This window comes from Sarcophilus harrisii, chromosome 3, assembly GCF_902635505.1.
Source record: "Sarcophilus harrisii chromosome 3, mSarHar1.11, whole genome shotgun sequence".
NCBI lineage: Eukaryota > Metazoa > Chordata > Mammalia > Dasyuromorphia > Dasyuridae > Sarcophilus > Sarcophilus harrisii.
Genome location: NC_045428.1, coordinates 514,000,376 through 514,024,381, shown reverse-complemented (window position 1 = coordinate 514,024,381; position 24,006 = coordinate 514,000,376). Strand labels below are relative to the sequence as shown.

The following is a 24,006-nucleotide window of genomic DNA, read 5'->3' as shown; positions in this document are numbered from 1 at the left end:
AGTTACTAATGCTTTCTTCCTCTTCAAATTATATCATAATCATTTATCCACCTATATACTATATTTCCCATTCCACTTCAAGGTAAAGTGTAAATCCTCAAAATCAAGGACTCTTTTTTTCTTATTTTTTCCCTCCCTTTCTTCCTCCCTTATTTCTTTCTTTCCTTCCTTTGTTTCTTTCTTCTTCCCTTCCTCCATTCTTCCCTCTCTCTATTTTTCCCTCCCTCCTTATCTTCTCCCCCCTCTTTCTCTCCTTTCTTTTTCTTTATGCCCAAGATATACAAATACAATATGCATACATAGCCTTGCACCAAGTCAGTCAATTTCAATCAATAAACATTTATTAAATACAGTGTGTTTAGCACTATGCTTATTACATGATTTAAAAGTTATTGAATTGAATTAAATTGCTTTCCTAAAATTCATATTACTGAGAGAATTTGACCTTGGGATTTCCATCCCCATAATCATTCAACCTATGAGGTTATTTATATTATGTATGTATTTTGTCCTGAAATTGTTTTTTTTAGCATCATAATAGCCTAATTGTATGTGTGCTTCCAAAAAATATCATAAGGTAACAAGAGAAGAACCCTAGTCAAAAGCTACAGAAAAAAATCCCACGTAGATTTCCTGTTTGAGGAAAAACATCTGCCCTTAGCAGCTTGAAACTCTGAGTCCATTTTACCTGCCAGAAGGATTTTAAAAGGAAAGAATTAAAATTATAAACACATAGGGCAGCCAACTCATGAAGAAGGGATTTCCCACTAGGAAGTCCCATGACTAAGTTCCTGAGGTAAAAGGTTGAAAGGAAGGGAGTCCTTCCCTGATTACTCATTTTAGTCCTTCAAAATATCCGGTCTCTGGCTCACCTGGCCCTCCCCAGAGAAACACCACCAGTCACTGTCCAGTTGTTTATTTTGCTTTCCTACTTATTATTATTTTTCCTATTTCCTATTTTTCTTCTTTGCTCTTTGTCTTCTGAAGTCACTCTCTGCCACCTATGCCAAGGGTTCTTGCTAGAGAACTGAAAGAAATCATGATTATGGTGTTCTTCATGGGCGATGGAAGGTTGGGTAACTAGCAGACAAAATCCTCAGGCTAATTTATATCCTTGAGATGGGATGCAACAGTCAAACCCAATGTAGCGTCAGCTGATCTGAGAATAATGACCCATGTTAAAGCCATAGAATGGAAAGGATCCCATTTGCAGTCCAAAGACCTAGCCCTGACGTTTATCAGTCATGTAACCTTGAGTATGTTATTTTATCTTTGCCGATTACTTTGGTAAAGAAATATAATGAAATCATATACAATAGAATCTTATGCTAATAATGGTAATCATTTCCAGCATCCTTACTGTTAATATTCCATGGATGTGCTAAATATATAAACAGTGTTTGAGCTACATGAATTTATCAGCTGCTCCCTGGACTAACTTTCCATCTCTTTGTGATTTCATAAAAGCCTTTCTCTCCACACCTGGAATGTAGTCCCTTCTCATCTCTGAATTTTACAATCTTTCTTCTTTCAAGGTTTACCTCTTTCATAAACTTTTTTTTACTCCATCTCCCCCTCCAAAAAAATACAAAATTGATCATGTTTTTTTCTCTCTCCTCATATTGTCCTAGAGCACTTTGTCAGATCTATCCCTTGCTCAACCTCCCCATCCCAGCTCCCAATTTTCCACCTTCAATTATACCTGTTGTGTGTGCTATGTAATTGTATGTAGTAAAGATTAGTGTAGTAAAGATGGTATATCATATTTTGAAATGAATCTATCTTCCCTGTATGAGTTCTGTGAAATGATAACATCTACCAAAACAAACATCCTGGTTTCTCTCATTTATTTACAGGTATTTTCATTGAAATTTTGCAATGAATTTGTGGTGTTTGCCCTGGAGAAGATAGATAGGATGCCCAAGTGAGATTTAATTAAAGCTAAAGAGATTTAAAAGACTGAAACTTTGAAAAGCTAAAAAGGAAAGCATGCAGATGCAAAATGGACTTTGGAGCCTTACATATTTACCAAAATTGCCTATGAAGAGGCTAGCAAGACAGTACATTCTGCTTCCAAGTCATAGATTGCATTTATATTACTGTCTCTAGTCACTCATGTAAATAAAATTCTCAAAGAAGTAGAGGAGGTGAAATATACACTAACAATCCTAAGAAACAGTCTGGCTTACAAAGAGGCAGTGAAACTAAAGACCAAATTGCCCATAGTTTCTGAATTATGGAGAAAGCAAGATAGTTCCAGAAAATATGTCCAGTCCTTAAAGAGATTTGAGTACTACATTAATTTACTTGGCTTCTGAGGAACCTGTATGCAGGTCAAGAAGCAATAGTTAGAACCAAACATAAAACAACTAATTGACTTAAAATTGGAAAAAGAATAAGCGCAACAAGATTGTATATTGTCACCTTATTTATTTAACTTACATGCAGAGAAATGCCATACTGGATGACTCAAAAACTGGAATTCAGGTTTCCAGAATAAATATCAGCATTCTCAGATATTCAAGAGATGCCACTCATATGACAGAAACTAAAGAAGAATTAAGACACCTCTTGATGAGGGTGAAATAGGGTAGTGTAAAAGTTGCTTAAAGATAAATATTTTTAAAAAAACTAAGATCATAGCAATTGGACTCATTACTTTCTGGCAAAAAGAAAAAAATGGAAGCAGTGTCAAATTTTATATTCTTGGATTCAAGATCACTGCTAATAACAATTGTAGTCATGAAATTAAAAGATACTTGCTCCTTAGAAGGAAGGCTTTGGCAAATCTGGACAGTATACTAAAAAAATAATAACATTGCCTAGTGACAAAAGTCCATATCGTCAAAGCTATGATTTTTCCAGTAGTAATGTATTGTATGAGAGTTGGACTATTAGGAAAGCTAAGTTTCATAGAATCAATGTTTTCATATTGTGGCACTGGAGAAAAATATTTACAAGCCCTAAGATAGCAAGGAAATCAAATCAGTTAATACTTAAAGAAATTAATGCAGGCTACTCATTGAAAGGTAAAATGTTGAAGCTGAAATACACTAGCTACATGATGAGAAGATGGGAGTTTTCTCATTGAAAAAGACCCTAATATTAGGAAGATTGAAAGAAAAGGAAAAAGGAATGGCAGAGGATACGATGAATAGATAGTATCATGGAAACATGAACATGAACTTGGACAGAGTTTGAGAAATAGTGGAGGGTACAATGGCCTGACATGATATGGTCCATGGGATCACAAAGGGTTCAATACAACTGAATGACAAGACAACAAAACCAAGGGCCTTGCCTTGGCTGAAAAAACTCCTGTAGAACTATAGCTATGGATTTGCTGAAGCTAGCTTAACCAATTCTGGAGAGTTTGTTCTTCAGTTTATACCTTGGAATTAGTAAATGCTGCAAATCAGACTTGACCTGGGGGGTTGGTTTATATCTAGACTTTGAAATTGAAGGAGAAAAATGTTAATTAAACTTAAAAGTGCCCAGCTTTAAATTCTAAAGAGTCCAGCACAACCTTGATTATTGCTGAAGAGATCCCTGTAACTCTCCAACTAGACAGTTAAGTATTCTTCAGTCTAGCCAGTAACTAAAAGTGTATAAAAACTAAAGCTACCCATTAAAGAGTGAGCCGGGGGCATTGACCTGTTCAGCAAAGATGTTCAAGAGTGGAATAGAAGAACAGCCTTTCCAGAACAATCTGGTAGCCATTCCCTACTGATCTCCTCACTATTATTCAGCAGTGAAACAACTGCCCAGGTTAGTCTAGAAGCAGTGGAGTCTAGTGAGGAGCCAGAACAACCACTGGGGGACCTGTCCAGCCCAACTCAGCAGCAGAGAGGTCCATTCAAATGAAACACCATGTCCTAAAAGGATCAAACTCAGATGAACACCAAATCCAGGAGAGAAAATATGACCAGCCTATCTGAACAGGAAAAAGATCCATAGGAAACTATGTGAGGACTCTCTAGGAAGAGAAGAGACATAAAAGTCTGTAGTTCCTGAGTTATGAGTTTCTTTAGACATATATGGCCTGTTACCATTGTACTTTGGCTTTCTACTCACTCTATCCTCCTCTTAAACTCTAGGCATATTTGTGGAAAAGTATTTGTAATTACAGTTCTTGCTATGCTATTTGAATAAATGCTTTTGGTAAAGGTCTACTTGAGTATATTGGCTGATTGATAAAGGGAAGTAAATTGTTGGGGGCTTGCAGGCTAGTGTTTGGAGAATAGGTACTCACTGAATTACCCCCTAACCCCTCCAGAACAGTAATAGTCATCCCTCTGGGAACCCAGTTGGCCAGCAACAGTGTGAGCTGGGTGAGTATATCCCAATGGAGTATTACATAAAGTATTCATTAATACAACAGGTTTAAATACTTAAACTATCAACTATACAAAAGACATCTCAAAAGAAACTTGTTTGACTTAAAGGAAAAACATTTTTAAAAATCACTGCTGTGCATTTTGTACTCTGAAATAAAAAGAAAAAAAAAGAATTTTTTCTAGTAGATCCTAAAAATAAAAAATCCAATAATTAAAATCATAAGTGGAGAATCTCTCTAGTATGTCTTTGCAAATGCAAAGAGCCCAACATTTATCCCATGTAATCATATTCTGTATGAATTATCCTGACTGACATAAGTACAAGCAGGTCAAATTCTCAGAGCTTGTTGGCCAGCTTTTTCCCTTAGCCTCCTCTGGTAGCAGCCCAGAAAGACTGTGAAGTTTTTCTAATACTATCAGTTCAAGCTCTAATTCACCTATATTACCAATATTAGTCATTAATGATTACTTCCCCCAATATATTTTTGCCAGGGTCACTCCCAATGGATTTTACTCAAAAAGACACCCTCTATCAGTCTTCCCCGAATTCCTTTACCCTAGAACTTGACAGAGTTTGGGGGTGGAGGAAAGATAAACAACATTTAGGCTCTAAATATCATATTGAAGGAGAGAAAATAATTTGCCCCCCCAAATCCTATCCCTGTGACTATTCCATGAGCTTTGGTCTGCTTACTCATAGTGATTCCTGAATCTAAGAACCTTTCTCCAAATAAGAAAATGTTGATGTGGCTGTTGCTATGTTCAATAAATATTTTTCTAGACCAAAAGGTTCATTTAATTACCAGCATGAATATACCACATTCTGATCTGGCAAGTAAGGTGAAGTGGGTTTGGGGAAACCATTTTGGTTTGTAGCTTTTCTTTGCCAAGAAAAATCTTAAGAAATAGCCCCGAAAGAAATCCAAGAAACCTGGGACAGTGAGAGAGAAGGGACTGGGGAAGTATGCTTGATGTTTTCTAAACCCTATTACAGAAGGTTGCAGTTGACCTTCTTTTCAATAACAGGTATAGCTCTCAATTACAGAATCATAGAATTTCCCCCAGAACTTAGTTCAGTGCTTTACACATAATAGTTGCTTAATAAATTTTTGTTGGATTGGATAGACTTGACTTTGGATTAAAGATCATAAAATAAAAAGATAAGATCCCTGCACTGGGAGTCAAGACTTAAGCTTGAGTTCTTGCTCTGCCTATAACTATATATCTTTTAAACTCATAAAATGAATCAACAAACCAACAGAGATTTTTAAAACCTAAGTGAAGTATTGCTTGAAATAATGGTAAAATAACTTTGAAATAAAAACCAAAAAGAAAAATAATCCAAAAAGGGAGAAGTGAATCCTGCCATATTGGGAGGTTGAAGGGTGGGAAAATTTACACAGAAGAGGAGAAGAAGACAATTGAACACTTTGGATTTAATAAACAAATATGAAAATCTTTTCAAAGAAAAGGGAATTACACACTAAGGAAGCAGCTGCTTGCCCTACAAGAAATATTGATGTGGCTCCACAGGTGATTTCAGGGGAGAACTTATCCATTAAAGACCAGAAGAAAGAGAGAGAGAAGAATTGGTAGTTGGCATTTTTCTGTTAAGGGATTCTGAAGGAATTATTTGTCAACCTGATAAGAAAAGAAAGGTCTTTCCTAGGCATGTGTCAGAAACAGAGAACTTCCCAAAACTTGTTAAAATGTATGACTACTACTCACTTCCTATGATTCACATGGGGTAAATGATATTGCCATATGGCCAAAGGAACCTTATTAAAGGTTATGAAGTCCTGGGCAAGAAACTAATAACTTTAGGAGGAATAACTGGTATTCTTATCAGTATTTCTCTGGTGAAAGGCAAGTGCTTTTAAAGACATGGCCAGATGTGACAAATAAACATATGATTAAGGAGATAATATTTGACAATGATATTTGGGCTTCTGAACCATGGCATAAAATAAAGGAATGATAGTCTCCTGTCTAGATTTGGAATATACCTAAAAAGACCTAGTGAAAATGTTTCTGTCTAAAGTACTGAAAATCAGTATTCCTCCATCTTATAATTTATGGTGAAGAACACAAAATCCAGGAACACTCTAAACATGCTCTCTAGATTTGAGATCAAGTTTTAAAACATTGACAAAAAGAACAAGAGAGATCCCACAGGTTAAAATTCCTTAAAGGAAAGTGACACTGAAGGAAGGAGAAGCTCCCAAGAATAAAATCCTGAAAACACTAGGAAAGCACAAAGAGAAAGAATGAGGGTGGGAAAGCCAATTACCTAAAGAAACAAATATAGCTATATAAGTAATTCACTAATTAACAAACTTTGAAAATTCATCTCTAGAAGTGGGAAGAAGGGAAGTTAATAGATGACAGATGTAAAAGCATGGCAATTCCATAAGAGTAGGGCCAAACTCAGAATGAAATAAATTTGGAGAGAAAAACTAATGAAGTTTTTTAAAAAAAATTTTTCTTTTAATTTATATTTCAAGAAGCTCACAGAAGGGATAAAACTGTTGCTTAGAATAGATGGGACATTGATAACTGACAATAGAAACTAAGCATATCTTGCTCAATTTAATTCTGCTTCACAAAGTAATTAATGAGATAGTAAAAGGCAATTAGCAACTCTTACTGAATTAAATTAATATGACATATTGATTACACTGTCAAATTCTGACCGAATATGTCTATGATTACTGTGTTGTCAAAGATCTTTGAAAGGTCATGGAATATAGGAAAGTATTACAAAACTGAAGAAAAGCAAATGTCCTGATTTTTTTAAAGGCAGAGAAGATAGTCTACAAATGATAAACTGTGAGATTTATTATTGGGAGAAATTGAGGATAAAATATGAAGAATGGTTACTGATCAACTTGAAAAGAAATTATCACAACATGAATCAGTCAGAACAAGTCATCCCAGACTAATTTTATTTCATTTTTAATTGAAGTTAAAAAACTTAAAGAAGAGCTAAATAAGATAAATAGCATTTATCTATATTTTAGCAAAATATTTAATAGATTTTTTCATTCTGTCCTTGTAGAAAATAAAGGCAGATTTGGAACTGGTTGAATGGCCAAACCCAAAAAGTTGTCAGTAATGGTTCAATGTCAAGGTGGAAAAGTCTGTCGTGGTATCTCCCAGGAATCTGTGTTATTTGACTTTCTGAAAAATCAATGACTTGATATATGTATAAATAACATTCATTTACTTGAAAAACTAAGTTTTTAGGAAAAGTTGCCACACTGTGGGACAGAAAGGATTCAAAAAAGGTATGATAAATTAAAACATTAATCCAAAATGAGTGAAAGGGAAAAATATAAAATTTTACATGTAAGTTCAAAGAACAATTTCGTAAGTACAAGTTTAAAGAAACAAGGTTATTATAGAACTAGAGGAATGATGTCATAGCCAAAAAAGCTGATGCTCACATCATTATGGTTCCCAGGAATAAGGAGGTGATGGTCCTATTCTACCCTCATCTTGTCAAAACCATATCTGGTATGTTGTGTTCAGTAGAGTATAAGCTAGGAGATAAAATTCCTTGAATTTATGATATATTAAAACTGATTGAAGGAACTTAGACTAGTTAGCCTCGAGAAGAGAAGATGTAGAATAGAGAACATAATGACCATCTTCAAGAACTTGAAGAATTCTAGAATACAACTTCTTTCATTATAGAAACAGTGATATAATTTATATTAAAATTATAAAATCCCAGGGTTATAAATTGCTTTCGAGACCATCTATTCTAATCCATATCTGAGCTGGTTTCTCTTCTATATAACTGTTTCCCTACTTCCCCTTGAAGACTTGTGTGATAGAACCATCTGTTGAGGTCGTTCATTCCAATTTTGGACAGCTCCAACCAATTGTCAAGTTTTTCCTTATGTTCTGCTGAAATCTATCGCCTGGCAGCTTCCATCCATAGCTTCCAGATCTGCCTTTGGGACAAGAAGAAAAAGTCTAATTTGTCTTCTAAGTGACAACCCTTAAAGTACTCGAACAAAGAAATTGTGTCTCTACTAGTACCTAACACAGTACATGTATATAGAGCTTTGTGAATATTTGTTGAATGAATAAGTGAATTTCTGTCAACTCTCTCCAAAAACCTTTTTTCCAAAGGAAATTTTAAGAGATCATTTGTTCTTGTTGATGGGGTTCTTTTAAAATGTCTCCATTGCTGTATACACGTCTCTAGCCCACCTAAAGAACTATCCCATAACAGAATAAAAAGAAACACATTTAAGTAAAACTAACCAACATATTAACCAAGTCTGACAGCATATGGGAAATAGTTCATATTTATAGTTCCCCAGAAGATATATTCTCATATCTCTTCTTCAGGGTCATGCATGAATATTATGATTACATAGTCCTGGGAAGGGGAAATTTGTTATTGTTGGCATATGGTGTTTTCTTGCTTCTGTTTAATTCATTTTGCATTGTATTCTTGGTATACATTGTAACTTACAGTAATATTCCATGACATTTTAAATTTTTTGTCCCCATAAAAAATTGCAATAAATATTTCAGGAATTGGGACTTACAAAATATAATTTTAAAGAATTAAAAGACATATTTTAGCATTGATTCTGATGGCTATTTAACTTAAATCTTGGCAAATCATTGCCCCTGGACTTCAGTTTTCATATCAAACTGAACTAAAATGTCTCTGAGTTTCCTCTCAGCTCTAACATTCTGTGATTTGAAGTTTGGGTACCATATTCTATGCATATTTATCCCAGTCATCTCAAGGAGAGCTTCTGAAAAGCATGTGACATGCTAGGAAAAAAGATGTCAGGGGGAAAGGTAAGGAACCAGAAGAAAAAGAATGAGGTCCAATAATAGTAACAGGTACAAATGTCTTACTCACTCCTCTGGGAAACAAATAACCCAAGGCAGTAGGCCAACTTTAGAATCAAGCTTACCTAAGATTTTCCAGTGAAGATCATCACCCCAGAGCTAATAAGAGAACTTCTTTCTGCTGTTGATAATGTTTCTAGATCTAGTCTCCAAGGACTCCATCTTCATCAACCCTTTTTTCCCCCTGAAACCAAAACTCAAGATTGCTTTTCAGAGAGATGCTAGTCACTAAGAAGAAGAAGATAAAATAAAATCATTTAGAAAAATTATAGAATTCAAATCATAGGGCCTGGAAATCTTATCCTGAGATCTCCCTGTTCCAGCCATCATTGGATTCCAGCTTTATGAAGTGGCCTCACTAAGGATGTGTCTTTGATCACTTCTTCTCTTCTTATGTTTAGAATCTTAGAACTGAAAGAAACCTCAAAGGGTATCTACCCTAATCCCTTCATTTTATAGATGAGGAAATGAAAATCCAGATAGGTTAAGTGATTTGTCCTCCACAATTATGAAATATCAGAGATAAAATCTGAAATTAAAATCAGGATCTTTGTTTCTTCGAACTCTGACCTGTGAGTTCATATGGGTTCCAAGTCCACTTCTTAAACTGCTTCACCTGAATGTTCTTCTAGTACCTTAAACTCAAATAAGCTCATTATTTTTCTCATTCCTCATTAGATGTCACATAATACTTTGTTTTGCAACTCCCTGATGCATTTATCATGTAATACTAAGAGTATAGTTATGGATGCTTTGTATCTTATACTGCTAATACAATGGAAATAGGAATTAGATCAATCACAAACTTTCTGAGATTAGCTCAGAGATCTTGGCAAAGATCTAGATAAATCAGAAAGTGGATATCTTTCTAAACACATCAAAATGGGCCATGTACATAGTTAAATGTTTGTTGAATAGATGGATGGACTGGCAAACATGCTATCTTTAGAAAGGAAATAACATGTGAACCTCCCTGCCAGAAGAGAAATCTTTTCATCTTCTCTTGAGATGCAATGTTGGTTCCTCTTCTTACTTCTCTTAGTGAGCTAACCTGGAACTCAGACTTCTGCCTTGGAGAGTAGGAGAGGAATGAGATGGCGCTATCCTCCTCAACTCACTAGCAAGGTGGACAGGAGCTGCAAGATGATACCAGCTGATTCTAATTAATCATTTCCAAGCTGCCACAGCCAAATGATGATTCTTTTCTCTGCTCTGAAACTGGAAGAATCATTTGACCCATAGAGAAGTAAATAAGTATCTAGTCATAGTCCAATTTTACAAACTCACAAATGCAGTACTAACATGTATAATGAATTGCACCAAAAGGGAAGGCCCATTTCTTATATCTTCTTAGGTTTAAAAAATTACTTATAAGATTGGGCTGAGATGATGGGAAGAAGAAAGGACACTACATTTAGTAAGACCCAGAATTTTGTACATAAATACTAAGAGTTGGAATTTTTGCAGGAGAGAGGTAGTGTTTTTAATTTGGGAGGTATCTTCTATTCTGATTCAGGGATTCCTAATATTTTTTATGTCATGAGGTTCATGGTAAAATCTATGGATCCCTTCTCAGAATAATGTTTTTAAAATCTTGAAACAAAATACATGAGTAACTAATTGTATTGAAAATTTTGTTATAAAAATAATTTTTTAAGTTCACAGACCCCAGCTTAAGAACTCATTCTCTAAAGAGATGAAGGAACTGGCAAGGAGACCAAGAAAAAGGAAATGAGGAGTTAATCTGGCTCCTTGGGATTCTGTTGGAAAGAAAAATAAAAGGCAAATTTCAGGTTTTTCCCCAGGTTTTCTAGACTAATTCATCAAAGAGGAAGGTGAAATAAAAATTCAGGAGAGACAAACCATGTGTCAAGTAATAGAGATCATTTAACTAGCTGAATTTCTTTTGTGTTCTATCTTTTAAAAACTTAATGAAGAAGGAAGGTAGAGCAGGGCAAAAAATTAAATCCCAAAGGAAGCCATAATACTCTTGCAATGAAAATCAGACCCAGAGTTGGCCCTGAGAAAAATTGTGAAATAATAATAATAATAACAGTTTCTTTCTATACATTAAGGATTTTGGTGGGGTTTACTCCTAATCCAATATACTAAGTAATATGATTGTCTCTATCCCTTTTATAGATCAAGAAACTAAGATTAGGAAATGTAAAAGTTTGTCTACAGGCACCATTAAAGTGAATTCTAGAGCCAAAACTCACATTTTCTAATCCATTTTTCTCTAGCAGGTTGTCTCACTGTTTCTCTTTGAGTTCTTCACTTCCTTATTCAGCACTCCTACTCCATAATTCCCCTTGCCCAAGAACTTGGTGCCCCCACAATGGCCAGAAAGTGATATTGCAAGCCAAGGATATTTAATTGGCAGAAAGTTAAATGAGTCAAGAGTATGACACAACTTCCAAAAAAAAGCAAATATGTCTTAGGCTGTCATTATAAATACATAATATTCTGATCAAGGGAAGCAATTATCCCACTGTACTCTGGGCTAGCTATATCATATTTACAATATCAGTTTTGGTTCATAAGTCCATAGAATTTGGAACTGAAAGGAATCTTAGTTATCATTCTGTCCAACTCTCTCATTTCACATATGAGAAAATTAAGATGCAGAAAATGAGGACAAACTTGTAACATTAGTCTAGAAGTGTAATGGGCTATCTCAGTAGGTTCCCCTTGCCTAAGATCTTCAAATAGAGGCTGAATGATCCCTTGTGGGATATGTTGTAAAGGACATTCTTTTTCTAGCACAGGATAGACTCGATAGCCATCTAGTCTTCCAATCCAACATCCTCTGTTCTCTTAGGTTTGACCTTCAGCCAGTTCAGCAAATGGCCAATCACAGTCACACAAAGAATTACTTGAAAGCTCAAGTTAACATTTGTTGAAGAAGCAAAAATAATGGCCTTCCTCTTCCCACCCTTTTTTGTGTGTTTTACAACTATTTCTGAATGACTTTCATATAAAATGTCAGCCTATGGGACAAAGGTTTCATACGCACACAATCTTGCTCCAGATCCTGCCTGGTGATTTGAGCTGAGTGGCTCCCATCAAAAGTAGGAGATTTCTTTCTAAATGTGTGATCTTGATCAAGTCACTTCATTAGTCTGACCCTTGGCTTTCTCAACTGTAAAGTGGAAAGACTGGACCATATGGTCTCCTAAGTCTCTTCCAAGTCTAAATCCAAAGTCCTCTGACCAAACACTCCATTTATTTCATGCCAAATGAGAGCATTTTATTATGGAAAAGCACTGTCTCTGAAGTCAGAGATTCTGGATTCTAGTCCCACCTTGGATGCTACATGATACTTTAACTCCTCAGACCTCAGTTTCCTCATCTGTAAAATGAAGAGATTAGTCTAGATGGCCTCTGGAATTCCTTCCAGTTCTAAATCCATGATCCCAATGGCCTATGAATAGTTGACCAAGGTGGTACTAAGCTCAAATTTCTTGTTGGTGTTCTCAGCAAAGACAACTATATTAAACCCCAAATCTAGAACCTTGGGTTAGAGAAATGGCAAAATCTTGGAAAGTTGGAGCCAACTCAATGAATCAAGTCCCCCTGAATCCCTTTTAGATTTAAAGCTCTTTTCTTGCTTGATGGTACCCTATTCTCCTACTATTTTCCTACTTCATACTAACCATCCATCCAACTACTCAGCCTCTAACTGAAGAGGAAGTATCCACAGATAGGAAGGACCCATACTGGATGGAACTGGGAATGGATGGGCCAGAAACTCTTGGGAGGATTGTAAAAACCCCTGCTTGGAAATATTCACTGAAAACAAAATTCTGTCTGTTCCAGGCCCTGCTGAAAGACCCTCTGTATATTGGACTGAAGCACAAGCGTGTACGTGGGAAAGAATATGACGAGTTGATTGATGAGTTCATGCAAGCAGTGACTAACAAGTAAGCAGGCTGCTTTTTTTAACTTCATTTTTGAAATGGGACACAATGGGTGTTCTCCTTTTAAGATATAATCAACAGTGGTTAGGACCAATACATAAGCAAGAGTCCTTAAGTACTGGCCCCTGGGTGATCTAGAAATTAAATCTTAAACCTGAGCAATTGGAGGCACTAAGCCAAATGTGTTTGTTCACTGCAAGAGTCTGGGGGAGATGGAAACCATGGAGAGATAATGGCTCTAGGATGTGTGACTAGAGAAGGAATTCTTTATCTTTTTTATGTCATGGACCCTGATTGGTGAAGCCTATGTTTGTAAATATGTGAAATAAGATATAAAGGAAACCAATTATATTGAAATCCAGTTATCAATGCTTTTTTAAGTTCATGGACTCTACCTTCAGAACTTCCAGTCTAGAATTAGTCACTCTGCTTTCTGAAAAGAAAACTATCCCACCTCCAGCCATTTAGGGCTCTGGAGTTCCTGTGTAAATTGTAGAATCTCAGAGTTGGAAAGAACTCCAGTAGCTAACTCTTTCCCAAGTAAGACTCTCTTCCATAGGATACCAGGTAAATGAAACTTTACTTTAGGACTTAAAAAATGGCCCAACCTTCTTCTAGATAATTCCCATTGTTAAGATTTTCTTCAAATCAGCATTGCTTCTTTGCATCTTCTTCCCAGTGCTTTGAGATCAAAAACACTAAGTCAAGCCCCTCTTTCATATAAGTCAGATTTTGAAATTTTAGAAATCATTTTCTCCTATTCAGTCTCCTCTAAGATACAAGGAGATGAATAGTGCTATCCCAAAGAGGAGAAAAAAGGAAATGTACCGCCGACTAAATGGCTTTGGAAAGAGTTCTGGTACATTAGCATGCATTTTCCACCTCTGCCCAAGGGCCAGGTGATATTAATGTGCAGCCACCCGGGTTCTTGATTTGCAAGATTTATGAGGTGTTGTCCCTCAAATGTTTTTTCTTGCCTGGCTCTCTGCATTGAAAAGAGCCCCATAAGTGATGGGAATTAGCTTCTTCCCCAGTCTCCCCTTCCTGAATCCCTTTCTCTGACAGGCGCCAGCCCCACCTGTCACTCTTCATTGCCACCTCCTTAGCGTGCCTATTTCTCCAACTTGCCAGAATGCTGGTTCTATCCCCTGGACTCCCTGGGCAGTTCAATCTGAATCATTCAGGCACATTTTAGGACCTCCCCCAGCCTGCCCTATGTCATACACTCAGCTGAGGCAATCTATTCCCCTTTTAGATAGCTATAATTGCCTAGCACATAGAGTATTACTTGGATTTGAGCAAAATGCTTGACAAGGTCTATCTTTATGACAAGACAGAGACATGTGGGCTGCAAAGTTATAAATAGATTCTGAACTAGTCGAATGGCCAAACCCAAACAATAACCATTAATATATTAACACCGACTTGGAGATTTCTCTACTGGAATAGCTCAAATTTGTCCCTCTGCTGTTTTAGACTTTTATAAATGACTTAATGAAGATATTTTCAAGTGACACAACTCTAACAGTGATAGCAGTCCCAACAAACTAGAGTAATGGGTCAAATCTAATGAACAAAATTCATGAGATCAGTTATCAATCAATAAATATTTATTAAATTACAAGCCAGACGTGCTAAACTCTGGGGTTACAAAAAGAGAGAAAAGACAGTCCTTGCTCTTAAGGAACATACAATCTAATGAGATAAATATAAAGCCCTATACTATGTTGAGATCAGTTATCAGTACATAATGGAGAAGATATAGCTAGACAACAGTGTGAAAAAGATTTGGAGAATTAATGAAGTCTGGGACATATTATTCACAAATCATATGAATCAACAGTAAAAACCTGTGAGTAAAAATCTGCATCTGTATTAAGAAAGTCGGAGTGTGCATAATAAGGAACATAATTGATCTGATGTAGATTTTGCTAGACAATATATGGAGTATTATATTCCATTTTGAGAACCACATTTTATTATGGGAATTGGCAGAGAACAGCAAAGATGATAAGGAAGTCATTCTAGGATTACCTGAAAGAACTAGGGTTGCTTAGCTTAGAGAAGAGAGGATGATGGATGGCTGACTTGGTGGCTGTCATGTGAAAGAAGGATATCAGACCTGTTCCATTTAGCCACAAAAGGCAGAACTAAGGAATAGATTGGGGGGGGGGTTATAAATAAGGAAATGTCAGCTCAGCGTAAGGGGAAATCACCTAGTGATTGAAGCTGTACAAAAGTAGTAGTGAATTTCCTAACAGTGGAAGTGATCTTGAACAGAAATGTGAGAAGCATGGCTCACAGGTTGCATGTAGCTCACAACATAGCTTGAAACACATTAAAATGTATTTGGAAAATATTTAGCAAAGCAAATTAAAAATACAGTAAAAAAAACAGGTAATATTACATTTTAAAACTAGGTCGACATGTGGTCTAAAGGGATCCTTATGTACAGTTTAGTGACCACCAGTCATATTTGAGTTTGATCTCAGTGATCTAAAAGAGACTGACTGATGATTCGTCAGGCATTAACATAATAATATAGGCTCTGCATCTAGCACTTTAAGGTTTTCAAAATATTTTACAAGTAAATTAACGAGCATTTATTGGGCACTTATGTGACAGAAATTGTGTTAAGCACCAAGGATACAAAAAAAGGCAAAGACATAATCTTTTCTCTCAAGTAGCTCACATTCTATTTTATTTGATAATGGAGATGTTCAAATAGAAGCATCCCATATGTGAGAGATGTTGAACAGGGAGTTGCTGACCATGAATTGGTTGTAGAACTCTAGATTTCTGTAAATTTTTATATTTGGGGCTCTCTTAATACCCCACAATACTTTCTTGGAATATGGAAGGATTGCCATTTATCTACTGAATGAATCAGTAGCAATTCCATAATTCCCTACAGAGAAGTCCTTGTTCTTCATGTAAGAAGGTTAAATAAACTGTATATGAAAAGTTTTTTTTTTCATTTATCATGAAAACCAGTTCACAGTTGCACAGAAGTCCAGCCAGTCACAGAACAAATCCTGGAGAGGAACATACGTCAGTGGAGTGGAATGTGTCTGATTTAGGAAAGATGATTTATTGAAAATTCATTGTTCTGACTTATAAATAATATAAAACAGATGTTTATCCTTGTTACTATGGAAAGAGAACCCACTAGTCACACCACGGACTCCCAAGAGTTTAATGATCACAAAATAAAATGCCTGGGAGGTGAGTCAGAAGCTCTAGGGTTAGAGGGAATGCATTTTAAGTGAGAACCTTGGGAATTGTTTGAGTTCCGGTTCCAGGATAAGTGTATCATTCCAATATCCCATTAAAATAGCTTCCCATTCCTAGATGACTAGCCATTTAGGGATTGCTTTAAAACTTAGGAAAGACAATAAGGTGTGGTAGAAAAAGCACTAGTCTTCAAGCCAAGGGAGAACTGAATTCAAATCCCATCTCTGACACTGCTGTGTTCATTACCATGAGTAAGTCACTGAAATCTCCCTGATCCTTAGTTTTCTCATGTGTAAACAATAAATGTCTGTATATAATAATATTATAATAAATAATAATAATAATATAAGAAAAATAACATAAGAATAATAATATAAGAATAAAGTGGGACACTGTAAAGCATTTTATAAAACTTAAATTGTACTGTAAATTCAGCTCTTATGAGCTACCTTTGTTTATAATCATAATTATAGACTTCATAATGCAATAGTAAAAAGAATACTTACTAAGATTCAGGAGATGTGGATTTAAATTGATTCTTTTGCTACCTAGTTGTATAGCTTTGGACAAGTTATTTTTCTTCTCTGAGCCTCAGTTTCCACATCTGCATTATGACAAAGGAGAGTAAATTAGACAGATGTAATGATATGAATTGTAATGGACTACAAAATCTATCATCAATTCAAATAACAATCACCTTCTTCCTTCACTTGGCCATCAGATTTTGCCTTAATTGTCTTCTGCTACTGTCTTCTGGACCCAAAGCTGGCTAATAGCAGTAGAGGTGCTAGTGATGATGGCGGTAGTAATGGTGGAGGTATGGTAGTAATTAGTAATAGTAGCACTGGTGGTAGTAATAGTGGTAGTGGTAGTAGTAGTAGTAGTAGCAATAGTAGTAATAGTAGTAGTAGTAGTAGTAGTAGTAATTAGCAGTAGTAGTAGTAATAATTAGCAGTAGTATTAGCAATAGTAGTAATAGTAGTAGTAGTGGTAGTAGTAGCAATAGTAGTAGTGGTGGTGGTAGTAGTAGTAATTAGCAGCAGTAGTAGTAGTAGCAGAATAAAAGTAGTAGTAATAGTAATAGAAGTAGTAGCAGTAGTAGTAATTAGCAGTAGTAGTAGAAGAGAAGGAAGCAAAAGAGAAGGAGTAAAATGGAACATGATAAATGAGATTCATAACAAAAATCTAGCTAAAAAGAGGAAGGTCATTGTAGACAGGAGAATCAGGGAAACCATTATAAGGGACATGGATTTTGTTAAAGGATGAGTAGGGATTCAAAGAAAAAAGAAGGGTGGGAGGACAGGCTTTCAGGATATGTAAAACAGTGTGAGCAGAAGCAGAGGCATAGAAATGCAGTTCATGGTTGGGACAGTGAGAAGTGCAGGCTGGCTCAAGCACAGTGATGTGAAATAAGACTAGAAAGGTTGGATGGTGCCAGATTGAGGGGAGTGGGACTGAATTTGAATCTCATAGACTTCTAAAACTATCACTATTGAATTGAATCTAAAAAGATTTAATAGGAATAAATCTGTAGCTAGAAAATGTGTTGGACACAATCTCACTCAGCCTCATCGTTTTCATAAATAAGAAGCTGATATCCTTATGAGACTCAATTTCAAGACTTTGTTCATAGATGTGAGAAATGAGCAGAATTAGAACCAAGCACCTCAGTTTCTAATTCTAGTGGGCTTTCCCCATGGTACCAGGCTGCATCTACCAGTCTTTCCCAACTCCAAACCCTCCTCACCCTGGCATCTAACTCGGGACACAAAGCGGTGGTCTTTATAAGGCATGTGATGCTGTATTAGGGAGGAAAAAACATAGGAATGAAGGGTCTTTCTTTGAGCCTTATTCAAGCATGAGTACAGTCCTGGCCATGGAACTCTAAAGTCATAGGCCTTTGAGTTGGGAAAAGACCTTTTACGTCATCTAGGCTTTTCCCTGAGTGGTGTGGGGCTTGTCCCAACAATGTACTTTCTGTTGCTCTGACCTGGGCCCATCTGGTTTCAAAACCTCCCAGGAAGGACTGTTTCCATAACTTCCCTTGGAATTGCCTTTCTGCACAAAGGAACTCGAGTTTCCTTCATGCTCTACATAATTGCATTCCCACATGTGGATAAAGCATTCACACTTTGGGGTTATAATGAATAAGGACAGTGTGGCTCCTGAGCCCGGAAAAATACATCATAAGACGGAATTAGGCCTTACATGAGAGCAGTCATGTTTGCAGGTCAAATTCTCCCTGCCTCTGCCCCAACTCTCACCATTACCTCATGATGCATAAGGCAATTATAAACAGTCGATTACAAATGTGTCAGTGAGGAAAAGACCATTATGACCAGCTCATTCAGAGACTTAAAAAAAGCCTCTTGTGGGAACACAGAAAATCTCATTGCCCTCCAAACCAATTCATCTGGTTTAAGGGAATCTTTCTGTATGTCAGAGAAGTAGAATTAACTTGTTTCACAAGTATGCAAATATTGGTCGTGAGTAGAAACCCAGAGAGGTCTGTAGCTAATATACCTCTATCATAGCCCTTTTTCATTTTCAAGGTAGGAAGAATTATAAAATAAAGGAAGACAATTTTTCTTGTGTAGCAAGACAACTGTATAAATATGTATACAAATATTGTATTTAACATATACTTTAACATATTTAACATGTATGAGACTACCTGCCATCTAGGAGAGAGGGTGGAGGGAAGGAGGGGAAAAGTTGGAACAGAAGTTTTTGCAAGAGTCAATATTGAAAAATTATCCATGCATATGTTTTATCAATAAAAATCTATAATTAAAAATAAATAAAGGAAGAAATCTTCCCTGCTATTCTAACTTGGCAATAACCTTCTATCATGGCTCTTTTTCATTTTCAAAGTAGGAAGAATTATAAAATAAAGAAAGAAACCTTTCCTGATACTCTAACTTGGCAATAACCTTCAACCTCCCATTGGACATAGAGCTGTTTTACTATGTTCTGACATGTTTACCTAGTCATAGTGCACATTATAGTTATATCCATGTTTCCTCAGGAGAGCAAGCAGGTTTTAAACGTTAGAGTCATAATTGACTCTTCTCTCACTTTCCCTATCCAATCACCTGCCATGCCCTGTCTATTCTACCTTCACAACATCCCTTACATCCATCCTTTCTCTTCAACTATCTAATCCAATCCAGTAAGCATTTATGAAGTGCCTCCTATGTGCCAGGCACTGCCCTAAATTCTGGAAATACAATTAATAAAAAAGGCAATCCCTGCCTTCTTGGAATTTACAATCTAATCATGGTAGGAGGGAGAGAGAGAACACAGAAAAAAAGTCAGAAAGACCAAGTGGAGGCAAGAGGATATGATATCACGCAGTACTTAGCATGGGGGCATCTTGTTCCATGGAAACCAGACAGAGCATCAGATGCAAAGTCAGTGGTGTTAAAAGTCCAGTTTCTTCCTTCTGTAAAGGAAGGCATTGGGAAGAGTTTGGTACCCTGCCCTCCAGCCTTCTAATCAGAAGAAACCAGAAACAGAGGAAGGTGATATCAATCAAGGTTTGAGTTAGAAAAATAGCTGTAAAATTAAAGGTGATGCATTTATCCTCAAAGGGGATCATAGTCTTTCACCTGGACCATAGTCTCCTAACTGGTCACCTGTTCTCAAGTATCTTTCTTCCCTAGTCAGTTGTTCACACAGCTATTAAAATAATCTTCCTATTCCTATTCCTAGGTTTGACTATTTCTTTATTCTCTTCAAGAATCTTCATTGACTCACCATTGTCTCTAAGATAAAATACAAACTCCTCAGCTTAACATTTAATCTTGCTTTAATCAGATACATTTCATTTGATTCCCTTTCATAGTCTTAATATATTCCAGCCAAACTAGACTGCTGACTGCAAACTTAAAGTACGGTTCCCCACTCTCTTCATTTGTGTTTGTCATTCTCCATGCTTTCAATGAAATCCTTCCTCACATCTACCATTCAGAATGTTTCTTGTCCTTTGATGTTCAGCTCAGGTGCCATCTTCTCCATGAAACCTTCCCTTCTGGTTGTAATTATTTTTCTTCCTATGTGCAGTTTTATCATTTGGTGCTTACTATCTTCAATAGCTTTCTTATTATAATATAAATACTTGTAGGTTGATTCAAACAATAGCTATTCAATCTATTCAATTCAAGTCTATTCAATCTATTCAATTCAAGTCTATTCAATCACATGTACACATTTACACTCTTTTTAAGTTTACAAAGTATTTTCCTTATAACAATTCTGAAAGGGAAAGAAATTACAAGTATCATGATCCCTATTTTTATAGATAAGAAAACAGGCTTATTTAATTTAACCAACTGCCAATGTGCCAGTAAGAGCCAAAATGAGGACTGTAAACAAATTCCTTAATTCTATAAGTTTTGTTGGTTATCCTCATTGTGATTTAGCTTTGCACATATTTTTCTAACTTTTCATGACTTAGCTCTCCATCTAGATGGCAAACTACATGAGCGCAGGGACTCTTATCTTACACTGTGTCATACTATATACTTATGAATTTGTCAGTGTGGTGTTTTGGACATTTTGGACACTCAAGAAATAATCAATTCTGAACTACTTTGAACTGATGAGGCCAGATCAGGTTGGTGGCAATGGGAATCCAGAGGAACAGTCTAATCTGACAAGGTCTGAGGATATTAAGATCATGAAGCATTGCAAGGACCCTATAGGCTTTCTGGATATTAGCCTCCAGGAAAAGACAAATGGTCTTTATTGCCTGATGATGGCAATCACTCAACCTCAAAGCTCTTCCTCTGTGATGCATGGAGAGAGTCCTGGTTTTGCTAAATCCAGTGCCTGAAATTTACCCACCTTTCTTCATATAAACATCCAGGAGAAGCAATGGTCAGATCCAGAAATTAGAGCAAGGAATTTCTGTAATTTACACTCCTTATATAATAGTCAGAGAGATCAAACCACTTCAAAGATTTCCCATTCACAAAGTTTCAGTTCTTAGGAAGTATACTATCTAGGAAGATGGTTTATCAGTGGACCATAAATTATTCTTTTCCCATTTTTAATACCCTGATTTTTATCATCCAGTATTTGATAGTATTTTTGAATGCATACAAAGATAGTTTTTGGCATTCACCTTTGCAAAATCTTTTGATACAAATTTTTCTCCCTCTCTTCCCTCTTCTCCTCAAGATAGCAAACAATATAAGTATGTGCAATTGTTCCAAACAAATTTCCGTATTTGTGATGTTGTATGAGAAATATCTGATCAAAAGGGAAAAATACAAGTGAAAAAACAAGCAATCAAACAATAATAATAACGACAAAAAGTGAAAATACCATGCTTTAATGTACATTCGCTCCCCATAGTTTTTTTTCCTCTGGATGCTGATGGCACTTTCTATCACAAGACTATTGGAATTTCCTTGAATCACCACATTGTTCAGAAGAGCCAAGTCCCACACAGTTGATCATCACATAATCTTGCTGTTATTATGTACAATGTTCTCTTTCACCTAGTTTTTGAAAATGAGAACAAAATACAGACAAATCATATAGGACTTGGAGGCCTTCTGGTTTCTCTCTATTCTTTCCTAAGTCCTATGACTTAGGAAATCCTAGCTGTCCTTTAAAGCCCAAGTCAAAGATCAAGTCTTCATGACATTGCCATAGTCCTTATCCCTCCAGTCAATTAGCATGTACTTATTAAGCTCTTACCAAGTGCTAGGCAATGGACTCAAAGACAAGAACTAAATTGCTCCTACCTTCAAGGATCTGAATTTGGGAGGCTACTCTCCATACCCAATGCAACCCTTAGATGTGAGGCTGGTAGCTACAGCTCTTCATAGAGAAGGAACAGTATTAGGGAAAGGATGGAAAGAGGCTTAGGAGAATAAATTGTTGGTTCCAAAATAGATAATCCCATCCATTATTGTCAGTAAAATGAAGGAGTTTTAAAGAAAAGAAAAGGAAACTCGCATGAAAGGAAAATTCCAGGCCATAAGTTCTCTGGCCCTCACTCTGTAAATAGGATTTGAAAGCATGATTTCTTCCTTACTAAAGAAAATCAAAGGGAATCTGCAAGTATCCTAGTATGGCTAGTGCACAGGACATGTGTAAAATAAGTGTGGCAATAATTGAGAAGGCTTGAGATGCCAGGCTAAGCATGTTAGTTCTTATGTTTGGTTCTCATAATTTGTCTATTTTCTTTCTCCTTTCTCTAGCAGCTGCATTCCTTGACCTCCCCTTCTGATTTACAGATTCTAAATTGCCATGGATCAATATGCCAGATTCCTAGTTTATTTGAAATATGGCTAGAATAATAACATTAGATTATAAAGTCCTTGAGGGCAGGGACTAATTTTTGCTTTTCTTTGTATTCCCAGTGCTTAACACAGTGCTTGTACAAAGCAGATGTTCAATAAATGTTTACTGACTGGTTGGCACAATAATAGGCATTTAATAAATGCTTATTGACTGATTGAACAATAACAACCACTACCAGTGAACCTAATACTTACAGTTTTGGAAATTGCATTAGATAGTACCTTATAGTTCCAAAGTACCAATACTTCATTAGAAATTTATATCAGCCCTGTGAGATAAGGAGCATAAGTATTATCATTTTATAGATGAGGAAACTGAGTCAGAGAATTTAAGGAACTTGACCAAGGACCCACAGTTGGTAAATGTTAGAAACAGAAGTCAAACCTAATTATTCCTGACTTCTAAGTTCACACATCTCATCAGAGACAGTAGTGGAACTAGGGTTCTGAAAAATCAGAATTTATCACCTATATCAATGCCCTATGGGAAGTAGTATATTATAGCACTGGCTTTGTAGTACCTCTCCTTCATTCCCCAAATGGGGTTATGAAGAGATAGAAATGAAAACAAAATTTATCTTATATGTACCTCATTGTTTGTATGTTATCTCTCTGTTAAAATAGGCTCGGAAAGGACAAGACCCAGTTTATATCTTTATTATCCCAAGCATTTAGGTAAGCTCTTGGCACATGGAAAACACTTATTAATATTTATTGACTGGCTTGATTAGAAACCTGACTTTTGTCCCATACTATCTGAGTATCTTTAACTTCAGTTTATTTCTCAGATGAGGAAATTCACAGATTCTCAGGGTTAGAAAAATCCCTAGAAACCATTTTGTCCACACTGTCCTTGAACAAGAACCATTAGTTTCCCCAACAGACATTATCCAGTCTTTGAATAAAAATCTCTTGTCAAGGTGAGATTTTAACTTCCTGAAGCAACCTTTTACATGGTTACAAAACTCAATCAATAAACATTTGTTAAGTGCCTACTCTGCGCCAGGCAGTTGTGCTAATGCTTTGAAATACAAAAAGAGATGAAATACGGTCCCTGCTCTCCACCAGCGTACAATCTAATGGAGGAGACATGAAAACAAATATATACAAAAAGGAAGTAATAGGATGAGCAGGAAATAACAGAGAGAAGAGCCTGAAATTAAAAGAGACTGGGAAAGGCTTTCCGTAGAAGCTGAGATTTTTGTTTGGAATCAAAGGAAGAAAGAAAAATCAGTAGATGGCATGGGGAAGAGAATGTTTCATGAACAGGAGACAGCCAAAGAAAATCCCCATAGAGAAAGATGGAATATCTTGTTT

At 36.2% G+C, this 24,006-nt stretch overlaps 1 protein-coding gene across 1 annotated transcript in view; it reads left to right on the top strand.

The window, feature by feature from the left end:
• ME3 (malic enzyme 3) overlaps nucleotides 1-24,006 on the top strand; it is a 287,597-nt gene that overhangs the window by 208,872 nt on the left and 54,719 nt on the right. The window contains exon 7 of the mRNA XM_012545299.3: nucleotides 13,038-13,141. Within this exon, the coding sequence (XP_012400753.1) occupies nucleotides 13,038-13,141 (104 nt within the window). The remainder of the gene's footprint in view (nucleotides 1-13,037; nucleotides 13,142-24,006) is intronic.